Below are 19,883 nucleotides of genomic sequence, written 5' to 3'. Positions count from 1 at the left end.
GTGCATTGCACTCCCAAGCATATTCACATTTAATTTCCTTCTATCACACTCATTACCTCTCACACTCACTCTGTTAGGACTCTGTTTTACCGGAATATTTATGGATTATAGATGAACGGGTTCTACATTCAAATATTTTAATAAGCTATAATCTGTGCATAGTTGGGAGCCATTTACTATCTCCTTCTTGAATATTATGACAATGTAGGGGTGGTTAACCCTGTCAACAGCATAGTACCTTGTGATACCTTTAAACATTTGAATCATACCAGATTAATTTGTAGCCCTGCATTCTAAGGCACCTGAAACTTGATGTTTTAAGCATGCTCGCAGCTCTTTCCTAACTACATAACGTGGTGCTGCTGTTCACTGGACGGTCATAGCTGCCAAGTATCCCATTCACAAATGTCTCACTTTAGGCCAGTCCTAGCCTTTTAACAAACATCACATTGAAATTCGGGAATAGGAACTTTGCTGTTAACATTGAAACTATGGGCTAACAAATTCCTTCAGTAAAGTACTGTTGGGTAAAAAGCAGGGAAGTAACACAGGCCCCCGCAGCACCCGTGGTGCGGGGGGCTCCCATGCTCCAGGGGGCCCCCTCGGCACTGCACTCTGGCCAGAGAGCTCCTGATTGAGCGTGGAGGGGGCCCCTCTTCGTATCGTGCAGGGAGGCCCTCTCAATCTTTGTTACGCCAGTGGTAAAAAGCCTGGGCTAGCAGAAGGTATCACGCATAACAATGGGCCACCTTGCAGCTATAAATATTGTTACTATATGGAAAGTTGTGTGTCATATTTTCACCATTGTCCATTGTGCATGGTGACAGCACTCTTTTCACAGGTAACTGTCACTACACCCTGATTTGAATAGTTAAAGCCTGGGGTGTTTGGCAAGTGACCTGCTATCAAATCAAATCAATCAATCAAGCTTTCTTTGGCTTTGATAAGAACCATAAAAGCACCACAATAAATACAATAAATACATCAGTTGAATAAACATTATACATCCGTACATTATTTGCAGAAACATCAAGAAAATACATTTATAAAAACATAGCGACAGTCAACAAGCCCGAACAAGCTTCAATCTCATGCACTATTAAAAATGATAAATTCATCCGACAGCAGTTGTAAAAACAGAAGAGCAGGTCATACTTGGGCGAATTTCCGAGTCTTTAGCAGAGGAAATAAAATACGCTTTCCTGGGTTCGACAAAAAATCTGCAAAACATTATAGGATGGATTGTATCCTGCGGAGGCCCATAGTCTCAGCCGCAGGATCCTAATGATTGTACCTCATGCCAACCTCTTGAAGACTCTAACAACAAGTATAACTGATCAAGTCTGTACTGTACTTAATAATACTTGTGAAATAGGGCTCCGTAGATTAGACAGTTATCAGCAAAATAAACCCACCTACTGTGGGGTTCTGTAATACCTCCTGTTCTCTATCCATTGATCTTGGCCTTAGAAAACGTTCTCTCACCCATTTATGATCTGCCTTCACCAGTTCCCCAGGATTAATAAATAGCTCTGCCCTCCCAATGCTCTGAAAGGAATCCTTAATATATTTGAGGCATGAAATATGGAATGCATGATCAAGAGAGATGCAATCTAGCAGAATTTTCTTGCTCAACGTAGTTTCCTCTCTTGTTCAAATGTCAACCCAGGAGAAGAGGGCAAAGAGCTAACATGTCAGTAAGATGACTAAACCTCAATTCCTCATGCACAATAAATAAGGAACATTTTTGAAGAACATATAAAAAGAGCCTTAAAAATGTATTGACTACAATCTGTAGCTAATTATGTTTGACAAACCCTCAAATGTCACCACCATACGAGACTTTAGAGTCAACACATTTGGCCAGATATACCTGCACTAATGCCTTGACCGGGCATCTACCCAGTCTAGAAGCACAGCTAAATACTACTGTGATAGCCCTTGTGAACTCAGCTTTTTTTCCTTGTAGCAGCGGTTTCCAACTCAGAATCAAACAGAATTCCCAGGTATGGAAATGCCCTAAACTTCGATAAGATATGGGTCGCCACATTATAGGTTTTGAATTTAATTGAGCGGAGTCCTACCATCATTACAGATGATTTGCTAAAATTAACTGTTAGGTCAAGCTCATCCACGAATGGTGCAAAAGAATCCAAAAGGGCTTGCAAGAGCCTTGTAGTCCTAAGTATTAAGACTACATCCTCTGCGTAAAAAAGAACTGGCAGACAGCGTGTACCAATCCGGGGCCATCTACTCGGGTGTTCAGTTCACTAATACCTGTTCCAACTTATTTATATATAAAGTAAATAGGAATGGGGCCAGAATGCACCATTGTCTGCCCCCCCCCACACTTTTAAAATGATAGCTACAAGTAGAGTCATTTGTATATTGAACTGTTGCTTCAGAATTGGTGTGAAGGTCCCTCAGAACCTGCTATCAATATTGACTTCTTAGAAAAGAGGGCTGAGGTGTCAAAGTGTTTTACTCATGCGGTTTCTGAAAAATGAGATAGTAAATGTTGGCCAAGAGTCTTATGAGACAGTCATTTCACTAATAAGTAAAATTATTAAACACTGCCAAAAGCTCAAATATGATTTTAATATCCCCATATTCTCTACAGTGTATAAATAATTAGATCAGGCCTAAAACACGGTTCTAAACCTTGCACATTTAATCTAAGCACACAAATCCAGAGGAAACTAAAGAAAGAAGAAACAATATTTTAGTGACACCCCTAGACGACAATCCCAAGCAGAATAATCTTACACAAGTGTTTTTTGCTGCTACCTTGTATGACAAAGTTATATTTTGTTGAACACGTCAGAAAGAAATAACAAGTACTGGCAAAGCCAACAGGTTTTGCCTATCCATGGCTTTGTACATTTTTTTACATATTGCACAGTTGAGCTGCTGTGCAACATGGCTTAAACAAAAAAAATAAGTGCAATGACGCGGTCAAGGCTGGCTGGGTCATACTGTTAGTTTTTTTACTTTATGCCATGTTGCACCATGTAAAAAAACTTTGACGAAGGCAACAGATTTCGCGTAGACGAAATCTATTGGCTTTGCCAATGCTTTTTGTGCTGGGTAGTTTGAGGAGATAAGGAAGAGGGAGGAGATAAGCACGAAATAGGCAATGGGAAGGAATGGGATGGAGAGATGTGGGAGGAAAGACAAAGAAGCAAAGATGCTGGAGAAGGATCTCACTCTCAAATGCAAATCGTACTGAAAATATTGTTCTACAGTGCGTCTGTGCATGGGATCAATTAATCAATAGCTGAGGAAATCTTATGGGTTTCTAAACTTAGAGATAGCGCTATGTCTCTGCCAAGGTACACGGTGCCAGGCTGTCCCTGATAGCATTGTGAGGTGGGAAACTGTACTTGATGCAGAGTTTACCAGTGGAATGTAGCAGATTCCTTGTGCACAAACCTTAAAAGCAGATCACTGATTATAAACCCCCTGGAGCCTGACAGGACGTGCCAGGCTACGAGACAACCTCCGAAGATCCTTAGGAAACATGCAAAACATAGCTAAGTGCTTTGCAGTTTTGTGCAGAGCAGACTCAACCCGGAGGTATTAGAGCAGTGTACATGAACACCAGTTGCATTAAAGGACAAATTCATTTTTAGGAATGGAGAGATGAAGTGATAACCCAGAATCACATGATATTGAGTCTCTTGCCAAGACTCGAACCCAGTTTTCCAGCTTAAAGCTTGCCGCTCTAACCATTACATCACATCTTCTTCCTTACTAAATAGCAAGATTAGAGGCACTCCTTGGATAAAGCTTGAGACTAACAGGGGGCGAGATATCGATATTGTGTTGTCGTGTATGGTGCAAGACCTGCAGTAAAGGCACATTGAAACAATAAAATAACCAGCATTGGCAAAGCCTCCAAAAGCAGATGCACTCGTAGGGAATGCTAGATGGCAAAAAAAACAAGCATCACAAGAGATGAGAGGATGTGGACCAATGGCCAGAGCTGTTGACTCGGGTGTTGGGGATCGCGGATCGAGTCTCACAGTGCAACAGCATGTGATTCTGAGCAATTCTCTCCAGGTGATAAACTGCTATGTAAAACTGCAGATTTAATTTAAAGTATCAAGCAAGCCAAGAAAATCAGAAAGAAGCAAAACTCTATAAAAAATTGTTCAACCAAGGCAGATGTTAACAATATTTTGGCTATGGGAAACTGATAAGAGAAGCAGACGATGAATAGGCATTGGTAAATGCAGGAAAATATGCAACAGTCAATAGAAATGCAGTAATAGAAGTTAGCAAGCACAAGAACCAACGAAAATCCAGGAATGCGAGGAGGCGGGATGTAAGCCCCTTTTAAAATGTATATAAAAAACAATAGATTTCACAACCTGTGCAGGCGAAAACTAATAAGGACTTATTCTCTCTCACTTTCTTTCTTTGGACGGCATTTTAGTTTGTGATTGTGCAGGTGTTTATCAGTATTGAGATGATGAGGGCAGTTTCCCTTTCAGTGGGGTTTTAATTAGTTAATATAGGCTTAGACCTAAAATAGGATAGCCTATGTTTGTTATAAGAGGAATTGATGGTTTCCAAAGACTCCTTTCTTTGCCTAGAACAGTTTCTTCATTGTCTAGAGCATCAAAGACTTGCACCACTAGCTGTGACACATTTTGTTATTTCAGTTTATATAGGACAATACTACTTAATGTGGTTTCTTCGTGTAGCCTGAAATCATAATAAAACAGAAAGGTTTTAAGCTTATTCTAAATAGGTTCATACCAACAACAACAATCACATCTTTTATTTTGGCAATTTGCCAGAAAATTATATAGTGAAATCACAGACATAAATAGGTAAACACTGGGAAAAAGATAAAAATAGGTATATAAAAATATAAAAGTGATTAAATACATTATATTGACAATCTCAATTCATTACAGTAATGTATGGATCCATGTAAGAATTTAAAGTAGGCCTTCAAAGAATCTAAAATTATGCCCTCACTCAGTGTGCGCTGTAAACAATAGCAAAATATCTAGTAGATTAATGTTACATCATTAGTACCTTAGTACCAGAGTGCTTAGACTATGCCTGGTTCTCCACATTGATAACAGATATCATGAGACTGCAAAGATTATACTTTGCCTAGTAACTGATGTCAATGTTTTTAGTGCCTCTTTATGCTAACACCTACATTTTGGCACAATGGTGTGATCCATTTTTTTCTGCTGTATTGAAAGGCTGTTCAAATCTCCTATGGGGTCGACCCAGTATCCCTAAGAACCTGGGCAATAAATCAGTATTTCTAACAATTGGTTCCTTCGGGTGTGTAAGATTCCTTCTACTCACTCATAATATATGTACACACTACATATATTATGAGTGAGTAGAAGGAATCTTACACACCCGAAGGAACCAATTGTTAGAAATACTGTATTGATAGGCTGGGCAGAAGAATATAACATGCTCAACCCTTTCTTTAGACTCACCACAGGAGGGGTAAAGCCAATCTGCTGTCCTGATATTGCGATGCCACGTATCAGTGAAAAAATAAAGCAGGAGAATCCTGTAACGAAATTGCAAGAAAAGCTTCCTGGCAGCTACAAGTTCAATCTCGTCCAGAAACCTTTTCTGTAAATTCGTCCTTCATCATTAGGGAACCAAATGAGGGCTACCCCTGCATATTTCTCATTTTATATTGACGATAATTGGACTTAATAGATAATATGTTGGTAGCACTGGCTTCCTTGGATGCGACCCTTAATTGCTCATTCCCAATCACTGTGAGTTTTTTTTTACCCACCTAATCTGAGGAATTTTACCTGACCCTGGGATTCGGAGTACTTCTTCTAGGCCCTGGCAATACTAATGTAGCTTAGGGGTGGCCCAGATCCTTCTCCCATACAGGGTAGGTCTCACTCCTATCCCATCAGAGATTGATCTAAGGCCCATTCCTAGCCTAAGGGGAGCAAAGATCTAGTAATAGGGAGACCCATCAGTTGTCGAATGAAGCGATTTTTGACTGTCACCAGGACAGTCACATCCCTGTGGCCCTACAGCTCCGCACCATAAAGGCCTGCATCTAGTGCCTGATGTTTATAAATTTGGATCGCCAGAACGATAAGACGAAATTGGGTTCTTATGTACATTTTTATTATTCACCCAGTAGATTATTCCAATTTGAGCCTACGCTTTGCTATGTGAGAGTGCCAATCAAGCTGCCCTGTTAGTGTGTTTCATATCAGATGTGTCCTAAGAGGGACTGAAATCAAGAACTGATAAAGAGCATCAAGCACCATTCCAATTCTTGACTCTCAAAAGAGCTGGCAAAAGGGAGTTAGGAAAGAGAAGGCATGTTATTGGAATGTGATGGAAAACTTTGCATTAACCAAGAGGTATATTCTAGGCAGCGCATGACACCCCAAATGATGTCAAAAGAAAGAATATAATATTTTGATATAGTGTGCTGAGAAATTTAATGTGATAATAATGAGGGGATATTCAAAACATTTGAACCAATGTACATCACCATAGTGGACAAATGTGTGTGTTTATTTTTATTTGTTCGTATGCTGTCGTCTTTTCTAGGTCATTGCATTAGACACTACTGTATAATCAAGTATCACATTTTAGATTTCTATAATGTCCAGTTGTACTAAAGCGGCTATCAGCTCTGTAATGGGGGTTATCAGATGATTCCAAGATGTGCTGTACTGAAACGAGCTTTGTCTGTCAGGGGTCCCAAAACACCATCTTCACTTCTTAAACCCCATTCCCCTCTGTAGAAATTATACTGCTTCCAATGTGGCCTTGGAATGCCATATATTTCACAAACTCTCCTGGATTCTTCTGCTTGTAGAGAGTCAAGCGAAGTACTTTTCTTCCTAATTCAAGATAACTGTTATGGAAAAGTACTGTGTATGCACATGTACTCTTTATTTAATCTGACGTACAAAGGACACATCTTTTAGCTTTGTAGACTAGAGCATGCTATCTTGTGTTATATGCTGATTGGTATTACATATCCTATCTCTCTATTAAGCCTGTAGTGTGTGCAGTTTTCCGTGACCAAAGCTCCTGTCTATCAACAACCTATTAATTCAGAATAGGGGATTCGATTAATGGTATCAGGAATTGGAGATTATTGTGTGCACTATAGCCCCTGAGAGGAGAACGGACAATCATTTTCCTTGTGAAGGATCTGGTGAAGACAGCTTAAAACGAACCGAGGGAGAGCAACCAGCATTTTCTATCAGAGTTGGAATTGAGGTGTCTGATGTGAAGGCTTTTAATGCCTGGTTTGGCTGCGAAAAGGAGGCTACAGTACATTCTTAGTGTTCTGATATATGCTGAAAGGTCTAGATGCATTTTACACCAACAATGTCAATGAGAGATATACATGCATAACAAATAAAAGTTTACTATGGTAACATCTGAACAATGTAACTCATCAAAACTAATTCATTTACTTAACGCAAAAGATATATGACATCAGTAGTGTCTATTAATTAAAATACTCACCTCTTTAGTTTTTTTGCCCCTGGAGCCCATGTTCCCTGCCATGTTGTCATCTTTCAGTGAATCTACTGTATCACCATACAGCAGTTTTATGGCACGGACCAAGCGGGCACAGGACCGACTGTGGTGAAGGTAACAGTGCGGGTGACAGTAGTCGATATGCGTACAGATGAAACTTTGCTGGTTGCACAACAGTATCATGACCTGCAAATTAAAAAAAATGCAATTTCTTTACAACAAGTGATTTTCAGAGTTATTCTCTTCTATGCTTTTGTTTTAAACATGGATGATTTTCTGCTAACCTTTTATCCATTTTCTATTCATGTATTATTTACAACATACTCAAAACTCAGAGCATAGTTCTTGGAATGTTGCATGTCCATCTAGTTCCTAAATACCTATGGGGTTCATGTCTCTTCATCGTTTATGCTGCCTTCGAAACTGGAATGTCATACACATTTTAAATAGTACTTAATCAGAATACAATTATTTATTAGCCTCACAACAAGGTGTACACTTTTTGTGAACACAACCGAGAATTTAGGAACGTGCACTTATGACTTAAGTATCTATAAAAGTGTTGGGGTTCAGCCCATTTTGAGAATGAAAAGTTTACTCACACCTAGCATTGTTTTCCAGCATGAGATCTGCTATATAGTCATATGTTTAAACAACCTTTTATTTCACTTTGCTATTGAAAAGTTCATAAAAGTAAAGCGCCCCCTTTGGACAGATTTTTTACTTAATCTCGTGAGGAGGATTAATTAAACTCTATGTCACATGGTTCACAAACTGCAGAAATTGAGCCTTCCCTGCGCATCAAGATTGTTAAATAGACAGACATCTTTCTACTCCAGTGTAGTGGGATTGATTAACCGGACAAATCTTATAAATAGGGCCTACACAACATATGATTAGACTTGTACCTAGGGCATATGACATTCACGGAGCTGATTACTATGTAGAGAACATTCCAGAGGCGAAGGCACTGATAAATAATCCATTATCAAAATTGATTTTGAGGAATGACTAGTTATTTTCATTATCTTAAGGTGGTATCCTAGCAGTAATGTCTAGAAAAGGCAAAAACTACTTTGCAAGTAGCTGGTCCGCAATTTTCAGTCAGAGGAATAGTGACGAAGAGTTATGCGGTTGAAATGTTACCACAAATAGTGTGAGTTACAACAGTAATGTATTATAAATGGAACATAAAAGAGTTTTTATGAAAACCAAACAGGCTGCTTGAGGGACACATTTTAGATCACAAGTACAATAGGTACAATGATGACGCTACAGCAAAGCTCTTCAGTACTTTAATCAATTAAAAAATGCATATATAGAATTGAGCTATTTAAATTGTTTAACTGCTGATGGTTCCTTGTGTATTCGCAGATGTTGACTGACATATTTTCAGAACTTGACTCACACTGCTTCTAGGAACTGTACATATTTTGGCTGTGAGAGGAACTAGTTGTCTGTGGTTGTTGGAGATGAATATTCTGCCTGTTAAAAGAATCTGAATCTTCGGTAGAGATACGTCTTCACCTGACTCCAATATTCTTAAATGATGGTACATGGGACTTTTAAATGGATCGGCAGTTAATGCACTTCTTTTAGCACAGGCTGAATGAGTCTGCAGTATGTAGCTTCTATGATAGGGTGCATCACCTAATGCTAGCCCTTTTGTTACACATTAATTGTCTTAAGTAAGTAACCTGGATTACAATTGTCTTAGAACGATAACTGCCAGATATGTACTTCTGGTTGGGTATCCTAATGGACGTGAGTATACTTGAGACAAATTAAGAAAGTAATGCAGTTTTAATAATGTTTTGAATATGCAATACACAAAGCTTGGCTACTGTGAAGAGCCAAAATTAGATTCTAACATGTTTTAACTTGTTTTTTTAGGAAATGCAAGTCATAGTAGTCAGGGTGGTCATTGTCTGTTTTCCTGACCCATCCCCAAGAATAGGATCTCTGAGCTACAACTATGTCTAGCCTTGTGTTGAACAATAGTAATATTGATTAAGAGCATAGAAATAGCTTGTTAACCTTTATTTTAAGCCTTAGCCTTGCAAACAATCTGTGCTTTGTCCACATACGTAACTATCAAGGCCAAAATTATTCAGTAGGTTCTCCATGTGGCCTAAAATTGTAAAGTGCATCTTCCACCTACTGACTGCAGACTGTGCATAGGCTTGAACGGCCAAAGGGCTTACATGCCATTTTCTCTATGGGTCTACGCTGCAATGTTGTACAGGACACAATCCATTACCTGACCAAAAATGTTAATGTTAATGATAAGGTCCTATGTCATGTGAGTAGTGAGGTCATTTATGTCATTTGTGAAATCATCTGTTACATGAAAGGTGACGTCATGAGCAATGTGTGTGGTGTGTGAAGTATAGTTTACTAGGCAGCTGTGTGAGCAATGATTTGTGAAACTAAACATATATGTTGAATTTCAGGGTGGGCTGGTTGTTTTTAAAACAATGTCTTTCAGGCTTAGAGTGCTAGATAAAATATGAAAATAAGGAAGTAGGAAATCCTGAGGATGTTTCCAGGTGTGAGGTGGAGAGCAGTTATTAGCACTCCACAGCACCACCAGCTTTCCAAATCTGCTGATCAGAAATGTCTGTTTTTTAGCAGAGTTTGTAAGCATAGGATTAGTATAGTGCCATCTACACAGAGTTAGAAATGTGGCAAAGCCTTTTGCAAATTTGGAAGAAAAGTCTTTAAGCATAGGATTAGCTAGTGCCATCCACACCGAGATGAAAAATGATACTAGCCTTTTACCATTCCATTCACGGTATTGGTACAATACCGTCTAAACCAAACAGGAATGAATAAAAGCCCCTGACACAAGTTGTTTTGCTTTTAGTAGAGCTAATCAGATAGGTATAGCTTTGTCCAGACACAAAGGAACTTCCGGTCTATGTCAAAACAATGTCCTTTCAGAAATACATTATGCATAAAAGGAAGAACCCCCCGGAAAGTCACTGAAAAAACCCAAACATTAATGTGAAGATATGGCTTTCTTTGTTAGAACTCCTTAACATATGTTAGATAATTCTTAGAAATACACCTAAAACACAGTTAAAGTGCAGTTTTGGTTACGAACGAAAAGTTTACAAAAATCACTGAAATTCACAAGGAGCCCTGATATTTTTCACAAAAACTAGCACTGGCACCTCTGTCCATCCCATGTTGGTCTTTTTTATTTATTAAATTTCGCTCTATTTTTCAGATCTGAAGTGGGATCTTTTTGTGTGGTGTTTTCACTGTTTCACTATTTGAAGTGACACACAGATCCTTTAAACATTGCATTTAGTTAAGTCTGACTGCTCTTTGACTAGCTACCATGGGGCTGACACCTTTCCAATGGCACCCTTAAAGAGCAAAAAGATGGACAATTACTTGTACTTAATTTGTTCTGGTATACGAGGAATAGTGGGAGGGGAGGAGTGAACAGGTAAGTCATACCTATCTTGAACAATCTGCAAGACCCATCTGTCTAACATATTGGATCGCCAACCTAGGAAGAAGTGATTAATCCTGCGCCCCACACTGGTTGGGCATGAGCCACTATGGGCAAACTAAAGTTGTTTGTCAGCAGGGGAGGAAGAACTGGAAAACTGAGGCCTCAAAAGGACTGGGGTGTTTGCTTCATCACTGGGTGGGAAGTCTATCTCTGTCAATGTGCCAGCTCTCTAGAATAGCCTCTAAACGTTTGGAACTGATATGGAAAACGTTTAGCAGGGGTTAACAGCTCCAAGCAGGGTTCTATAGTCCTGTCTTTAAAGCATATGTTCATTACGGAGGGCTGTAAGGTGTCAGAGATTCCTGTGGATTACAGCCATGTGCATCTACAAAGAATAATACTAGTACTGACATCCTTCCCCAGGCAATCCTTAGTATTCATGGATAGCATTCATGGCTGCGTCCTGTCCATCATGTGTTGTCTGGGCCAAAGACGCCGTGAGGTCTTCCAGGACTGCTGGCAATGCCCAAAGGGCATGTGTGCAGCAGCCTAGTAGGTAATTGAATTTGAGAACTGTAGCGCTAGACTGGGAGAATAAAAAATTACCCTTGCCAAAAGCATCAATCCTCTAGAATTCTCTATCCGGAGGAGAGGTTGGAAATGAGTTTGGATTCATTTTACTGGTCGAGGTCTGTACAATAATAGCCTCTAGGGTAGGGTGCTTGGAGAGAAAATCTGAGTTACCAGTCTCCAGTCTCTGCTGTCTGGTCACCTTCCTATTAACAAGTGGGAAAAAACTAGGCCTAAACCAAGTAGCCATCAAAGTATCTGTCAGGGCATTATAAAAAGGAAGTAAGGGCTCAGAAGTCGCTGAGCTAAGAGGTAGAAATGTTGTCAAAACATTTGCTCTGGTCTCAATGTAGAGTAGTTGTAATTCTAGTGCCCCAGCTGCCCTCCAAAGCACCACTGTAAATCAGGCACTCTCTGGTAGCCCACGTGACAATTCAAGCTTTTTCTTAAGAGATGTACCAAGCCCACTGGCATCCTGTAAACCAGTATATAAGGCATTATCAGCATAATGGGGGAAGCAAGCCATCCACATTCCAATCAACTTCATCAACATCCTGGTGGCCTTCAGTGTTGCCAATGGTTCAGAGTGGCAGAGGCACTGGTTTAGAGTCAAGCTGCCTGACGAGTGGTTGCTCTTTTGTGATTTCGTAGAACAGTATTGATTAGACATGAACCAAAGTCGTTTCATGGTTAAACACTGGTGTTGATGCCAGATCATCCTCTGGCATCTGTGGAATTGGTACCAGTGTGGATACCGGGGCCAGGGTAAAAGTCTGCACCAGTGTTGGTACGGGTCTGTTAACAGGACCCAAGGAAACAGATGAGGTCAGCAAGGGACCCACCAGTAGTAACTTGACTGCAGGTCGCTGCGGTTCCTTGGGTCTTAAGATGTATCAGAGCAGAGCAAGTCAGAAGCACACTCAAAATGTACAGCCTGGAGACTTTGAAATTCTTGATGTGGGCTGGAAATCTTGTGTCATATTAGGACTAAATAAGTAATAGGTTCATTTTGGAGTCAGGGATGTAGGTAGGTTCACCATGATGCTCCTGAAAACAGTAAATGCTTTATAAGGAACTTTTCATTTTCAAGATAACCCAAGGGGCCTGTTTCACAGGTGTTATGGGTTACAAGCTTCATATCTCATTTCAACAGGATACCCCAATTATGGATACCAATATTTCATGCAAGTACTCTCATTGCTAATATGCCCCTAAAAACCCCTGTGCCTAACACAATGGACATCTACATTTTTATTAAAACAAATTCACTGAAAAAAAACAAAGGTCAATGTGTCATTATAGTTATGAAATGTAATAATATCTCACTACTCATTAAAGAAAAACCTTAGAAATTCACTGAAAGAAATACAAATTAAAGGAATGTTAGTTAGCTGAAAATGTCAGTTAAAAAATAAATACCATTTTAAATTAACAAAACTGCTAAAACTCACTAGTTATAGTTGTCTCAACTAACTATACCTCATGTCCGAAAGTAACTCGCACCCTTGCCATTCACTGCTAAATTCCTCTGATATTACATCACTTATACATGTTCTATGAAACCATTTATTACATTAGTGCAACATCTGAAATCACATCATTGATTATAGCACTGTGCATGGCGAGGTAGCAAGTTACTTTAGGGCACATGATATTGTTACTTATAATTTTGTAGAAAAAAAGTAAGACCATGAAAAGGTTGCTAAAGAAAGGTACTGAATTTGCTTGGGATCAAATTTGTGAAGAGAAGTATATAATAAAGTAAATGTGGAGAAGGCGCTAAGTCTAAGTAGTTTTAAGCCAGACAATGACACACAGCGAGGTGTGGCGCAGCAGCCAGAGAGGCAGAGCGTGGGTTCACGGTTCGATCCCTAGCGCTGGAAGCAGCTCAGCATCTTGTGGCTGTGGACATTAGCTCACTTATTCTACCCGACAGCCCTCAACACCTTGAAACCCTTATGGGGGTGATATGTTTACGCTTTACAAATAGGAATCTTTTATAGAGAAAGACGCTTTTGAGATTTACTGGGCAATAAGAAAGGTAAGGTTTTTTTTTTAGATCAAAACTGACAACAAACAATGAAAGAACATTTCCACCAAGAAAGGAATAGATCTGATTTTGAGAATGATACAGAAGAGGATAGTTGTCCTCCAGGATTTTGATTTTGATTTAAAATATGTTCCAGATGCTAAAAAGTTCTTAGCACATTGTTTTTCCAGGTTATGTGTCATGGATGATAAAGGGGAAGATTTGATCAGTGATGTTTTTGACGATGGGACTTATGACAAAGTTATGACAAAACGAGTTTGAAGGCAATCAAGTCTAGCAAGAAGTGATTAACTTGTTGAAGGGAGCCTGGAAAACTAAGAATGCATATACAGGGTAGCAGATGTTACTGTAATGTGAGGGATAAACTCTTAATGAAAGTTAGTTTACTCTTAAGAGGTAGTAGACTGGTGCCTCATCTAACTTAATAAAGCGCCTTAATGTTAGCGACCATTAAAGTCATCTAGACATATCCATTACTAAGGAAAGAGTTAGGGATAGTTATTGGTGGCCAGTATGGATTTGATGACTGAAAGAGCAGTGAGAAACTGCAGTGAATGTGTAAACAGTGACAAAATATGGAAATGTAGAATTCAACATAATTTTGCATAAGTCGCCTTCTGGTCCCGGGAAGAAATAGCATTGGATATTATTGGGCCCATTCGCACTTCAAGTTAAGCCAAGTTTATACAAGTTTGTTATAAGTTTTATTGATATGTATTTAAGTTGGCCAGAGATAAAGGTGGCCAATGCAATAGAAACTTATGACGCTATCTGCTTCCTAGATTAATTGTTTGGTAGGGAAGATTATCCCTCTGTCCTATTGATTGTGAATGGGATTCAACTCACTTCCACAAATATGGAACCGTTCTTAAAGAACAGAGAATTACACGTAAGAAAACCGAATTTTATTTTAATCATGAAGCTACTGGCATTAAGGAATGCTTTAACAAAGTCTTTAAGGAGTCAATACAGCAAGCAGTTGCTTGGGGGTTGCGTTGGAAGGAGCAGGCGAAGAAGGCAGTAATAGTGTTCAGATTAACACCACACTAAAATATGGGATTCTCATTGTTTGAGCTTTTCTGGTACAGAAATACTAATTGTTTAATGTATCCAAGAAGAGTGAATAGAAAGTGACATAATATGAATAGGAGGTCTAGTTTGGAAAGATGCAAAATAGGTGAAAAAAAAGAATGGTCAGAAGAAAACAGGACATTGATAAATGTAATGCTATCAAAGTCACTGAGATGCAAGTAGATGAGTGGGTTAAGATAAAAAGTACACGCAGGATAATCATCAATCTAGTCCACACTGACCAGTGTGGCTTCATGCCAGGCAGTGGCACCCATATGAATCTGCGTAGACTGTCACAAATTTTACACACCACAGCTACAATGAATCTCAGGGCCACAGTACTTGCCTTAACTATTGAAAAGGCCTTTGATACCCTGAGATGTGATTATCTCTAGGAGGTACTGACAAGAATGGGATTAGGCCAGGAATATGTTGCCTGGATATGTCTTCTACACCATCTACCCACCGCATAGTTGCGCAGCGGTAGGGTGATCTACGAAAGGTTTTCTCTAGGTAAGGATTTCCGCTGTCTCTGCTCTTATTCACCCTGGCAATGTAGTCGATGGCGATTAGGCTGTGACGGGACCTCTCGGTGGTATATCAGTGGATGGACGGGTACATGTGGTGTTCCTATACGCAGATGATGCCTTGTTATATTTAACCCGACCCAAAGAGGCGCTGCCCAAGTTACTGGACATACTAATGAATTTTGGCAAAGTGTCCAGTCCTAAAGTCAATAATGGTCAATCTACCCTGTTTCCACTTGCTGCACTAGCAAAAATGGATGCAGCAGCGCTCCCCGCACAAATTTCCAAAGGAGGAACAATAACTTCCGATACATGGGGATTCAGGTCACCCATAAAACAGAGGAGCAGCATAATTTGACTGTAGGCATATTGATCAGGGGTTTAAAAGCTTCCATTGACTTTTGGAATCGCCTCCCTCTCTCGGTCATGGGACAGGCCGCGCTGGCTCGGATGGTGCTCCTACCGAGATGCCTATTTGTCATACAGAACTCCTTTTTCATTGTCCCTAACCCCACTTTTAAGACCCTTAATAGCCTTCTACTATCGCTGGTCTGGAAAATGGAATAGAGTTGGAGATTCTAAAGCTAGACACCGAACAGACCGACAACTGTACTACATGGCCCCTCTCCTTCCATACGCAGAACTTTGGTGTGCGGAGGGCCCCAACGTGGAAAAGGAACTCCTGGCAGATTGGGGTGGGAAAATAATCTACCAAAATGCCTTTAGATGGGAGCTTGAACACCGCAGCACTACTCATTTGTGGTGAGACAAGTAGCAAGGGCCTGGAAAAGGACGGTCACGTTGGTACTGCGTAAAGCGCCTTATGCCTAGCGCTGCTTCTGCGATGGTTGCATGGCTATTGCCAGATCCAAGAGGTCATGGACCTGGCGAAATGGTCGGAAGGGGGAGTTGCAATACTGCAGGTGACTAATCCTGCACTGAAACATTCCTTACATTAAGGGAGGTGCAGTTGTGTTTTGACCTCCTGGGCGGACAGTATCTGCAGTGTGCGAAGATCTCTTGCACTATGCGGGAGATATGGAACACATTCCCAGAGGAACCAGCAGAATCCAACATACGGCTGGCAATTCTAGACCCAGATACACACAGGGGCTTAATTTCAATCCTATATCGGGCCCTCAAAGCTGATTGGAAAGTAGATGTCGCGCAGGTTTGGGATAGATGGTCAAGAGACTTGCCAACGCTGCTCACGGATAAATTAGTAGACAGCATTTGAGCAGGTGCAAAACGTGTCCGGCAATGCCCGTTTAAAGCTCATACAATTTAACTATCTACACCGCACTTACATGAGACCCTATAGCCTGGCACTCATTAATATGGCACACTTCACAGAGTACCTTTGCTGAGGCATGGAACCGGCTACCTTTATACATATGACATGGGATTGTCCTAGGTTTCAGCAAAATTGGAGGGGGGTGCTGGAGACGCTCAGAGAAGTGACAGGTCTCCGCGTTGAGAGCACCATTAAGCACTTCCTATTGGGTGTCCTTCCGACCCGAAAGAGGACTAATAAAATGCAACACAGTTTTGCACACTTAGGGCTGGTACTTGGTAGACGGCGTGTTGCAGTACATTGGATGCAGGCCACGCCTCCTACGATACGCAAGTGGACGGCAGATATGCAGGAATGGGGTGGAGGAGGAGAGCCGGCTACGGATTGTCTAGTCTTAGCCAATGGGAGAGATAGGCCTTACAGTAGTGAAAAACAACTTTATAAGCTTTTCACTATCAGGGCAGGTAAATCATAAATCAACATATCCTGCATTTTAACTGCAGTTCACCCTGCACTCTGAGCCTTTAGGGCCTACCAAAGGGGTGACTTTTAAGTAGTAAAAAAAGATGGTTTAGGCCTGGCAAAGACTGTATTTTGCCAGGTCAGAATTGTAGTTTACAACTGCCCTGCAGGCTGCAATGACAGGCCTCAGTAATGTTTTCAATGGCAACTTCAAGTGGGGGGCATGAGCAGTGCAGGCCCGCTAGCAGGATTTAATTTACAGGCACTGGGAATTGGTAGTACCATTTACTAGGGACTTACAAGTAAATCGGCCAGTCAGGAGTAAGCCAATTTGACAGTTATAGGGGGAGAGCACACGCATTTTGGCACTGGTTAGCTGTGGTAAAGTGCACAGAGTCCTAACACCAACACAACCGAATTCAGAAAAACAAGAGGCGTAAAGGCAGAAAGCTTGGGGGTGACCCATCAGAGATGGCAAGTGCCAACAGTTATTATAAACCTGTGATTTTCCCCCAACTTGTGGTTAGAACAGTTTAGTCATTTAGACAAAGTTAAATGCCTCAAGAACAGAGGGATCCAAATGAACTAGAAAATGTTGAAGTAAAGACTGCTTCAGTTCGATGAGAACAATTGTATTTTAGCCAGCAAGCCATCAGTGTGCCAGCTAAGGAACTACCTTAGATGTGATGGGAATGTGCCATTTCATTTCAGGTCACGGGGGAGTAAATACTATGCTCTATTTAGTATTACAATATTTCTGGCAGCTAACTGTTTATTCTAATGTTCTATAATACAAGTATTTCGGATATTTACAGCCATTAATTGTAGCTCAAGAATCTTGGCATATACATTCTACAGATTTTATTACAGAGCTTCCATCCTCTGGAAAATATCAAATAATAATGCTTACAGTAGACACTTTTTCAAAGATGGTTTATTTTTCACGTGTCTAATTCATCAACAGCTGAATAAATTACATTATGTTTTTTGTTGATATTTTACCTTCTTGGATTACCGTACATTATTATATGTGACAGACATAGTCACTATCTTTCTAATTTTGAAAAGACTTCTTAAAGTTATTGGGAATTGAACAACTATGTTTTCTGGTTTCTATCCCCAATCAAGTGTACCAACAAAGAGAATGAACCAAAGCCTAGAACAATATCTGCGATGTTGTCTTAATGTAACTCAAGATACTTGTGGATCCTCTACACCAATGGCAGAATTTCCTTATGACAATGAAAGTGCAACCAAAGTTTCCGACTTCCTTTTTCATCCAAGTGTTTCTTCTTCTTCTCCTCGCATGGATACTTCTGTTCCAGCAACCACTGAGTTATCCTGATCAATTGCAGAAGCATAAACAAAGGAAAATACTGTTAAATCGATATCAGATTTCTCATTTATTTCTGGAAAGAAACCTTGGCTATCCTCTTTTCTCTACCTACTCATTCACTGCCAGTTACGTTTTCACTATAGGCCCGATTTATATCTTAGTGGTCGGGAGGTCTTCTGCCAGGGTGATGGAGTATTTTACTCTGTTGCCCAGGCAGAGTTCCCGACTGCCAAATGTATACACGGTCATAGGGCTGACATTTAATGCACTGGCATGATCCGCCATCAAGGCGATTCCTAGTAATGCATTGTAACTTTGCTGTGTGACTCTGTAAAACATGACAGAGCAGTACGTCAAAGGAGCATTTTTTTTTAATCTGAACTCTCCCACGCCCCAAGTGGGATTTCGTTTTTGAAAATAAAAAAAAACAATGCTCCCCTCATCATGGAAGTTATCTTCCATGACGAGGGGGCATTTTGTAGTTTTTACTGCCCTTTACCAACAGGGTTTTTATGGCGATGAAGGGCAATGAAAACTGACCTGTATGTACACCCATTTAAATTAGGTGGGTGGACATACAGTTCAAACTCAGATGGCCCTAATTCCATCAGGCCATCGGAGGGGTCTAATAATGGCAGAGATGAAGTAGTCCATGTCCTGATCACACCAAAGTTCCTACGCATTTAAATCTAGCGGGCAGACCCTGAGGTTGGCAGGAAGGGTACTCCATCAGCGTTGCTGTTGAAGTACCCTTCTGGCAACATATAAATCAAGCCTTATGTTTTTTTGGCCCAATTATGATAACTCATCAGGTTAACCCTGTAGCCTCTGGACTAAAAGAACAAGTTACTTACCTTCGGTAACACCATATCTGGTAGAGACTCTGTCTTAATCGCAGATTCCTTACCTTAGAATGTTTCCCAGGGTTCAGAATGGATCGAAAAATATTCAGCAGTACCTCTGCTGTCAGAAAGCTGACAGATCAGTGTGCAGACACTAAGTACTTACAACCTGTTACAGAGCAGGAAGAATGGTAGGGTTGGCAAAGGCTTTACCAAAACTAAGTAACTTCTTCATCTGATAGAGACTTCTAGGTGCAGATACCTTACAATAGATATCTAAGCAACACCTCCCAGGAGGTGGGTCTGTGAACAGATTTAGACTAGGAAATCCTGATGGACTGAACAGGCAAAGTGCCCGCCATGATAGAACTGGGAGTAGTGCTCGGTAAACATATAAAAATGCCCACTTTGCGGCCTGACTGACGTCCAGGGCAGGAACTCCATGAGCTAACACAGTGGTAGTGGCCTTGGTTCTTGGAATGATCACTCAAACCCTCAGGAGGTTGCTTTTTGGCCACAATGTGGCAGATTTTAAAGCAGAGCACAATCCATCTTGAGATGGTACTTTTTTAGCATAGTCTTTCCTTACTTTGCTAAGAGTTGATTATCCACCCGGAATTCCTTGGTACAATCAATGTAAAATGATAACAGTCTTTTTCAGTCCGGGAGGTGGAGTCTCTCCTCATCTCTGGAAGGGTGAGGTGGAGCAAAGAAGTGCGGCAGTGATATGGTCTGGCCTACATG

The 19,883-nt window shown here is 40.5% G+C and overlaps 1 protein-coding gene across 1 annotated transcript in view; it reads right to left on the bottom strand.

The window, feature by feature from the left end:
* The window catches only part of UNC80 (unc-80 subunit of NALCN channel complex), a 2,761,828-nt gene that overhangs the window by 1,567,135 nt on the left and 1,174,810 nt on the right, over nt 1–19,883 (bottom strand). The window contains exon 28 of the mRNA XM_078680564.1: nt 7,507–7,707. Within this exon, the coding sequence (XP_078536690.1) occupies nt 7,507–7,707 (201 nt within the window). The remainder of the gene's footprint in view (nt 1–7,506; nt 7,708–19,883) is intronic.

Source organism: Lissotriton helveticus, chromosome 3_1, assembly GCF_964261635.1.
Source record: "Lissotriton helveticus chromosome 3_1, aLisHel1.1, whole genome shotgun sequence".
NCBI classification, from domain to species: domain Eukaryota; kingdom Metazoa; phylum Chordata; class Amphibia; order Caudata; family Salamandridae; genus Lissotriton; species Lissotriton helveticus.
Note: the sequence above shows the minus strand (reverse complement) of the source record. Positions and strands in the feature narration are given on the sequence as shown.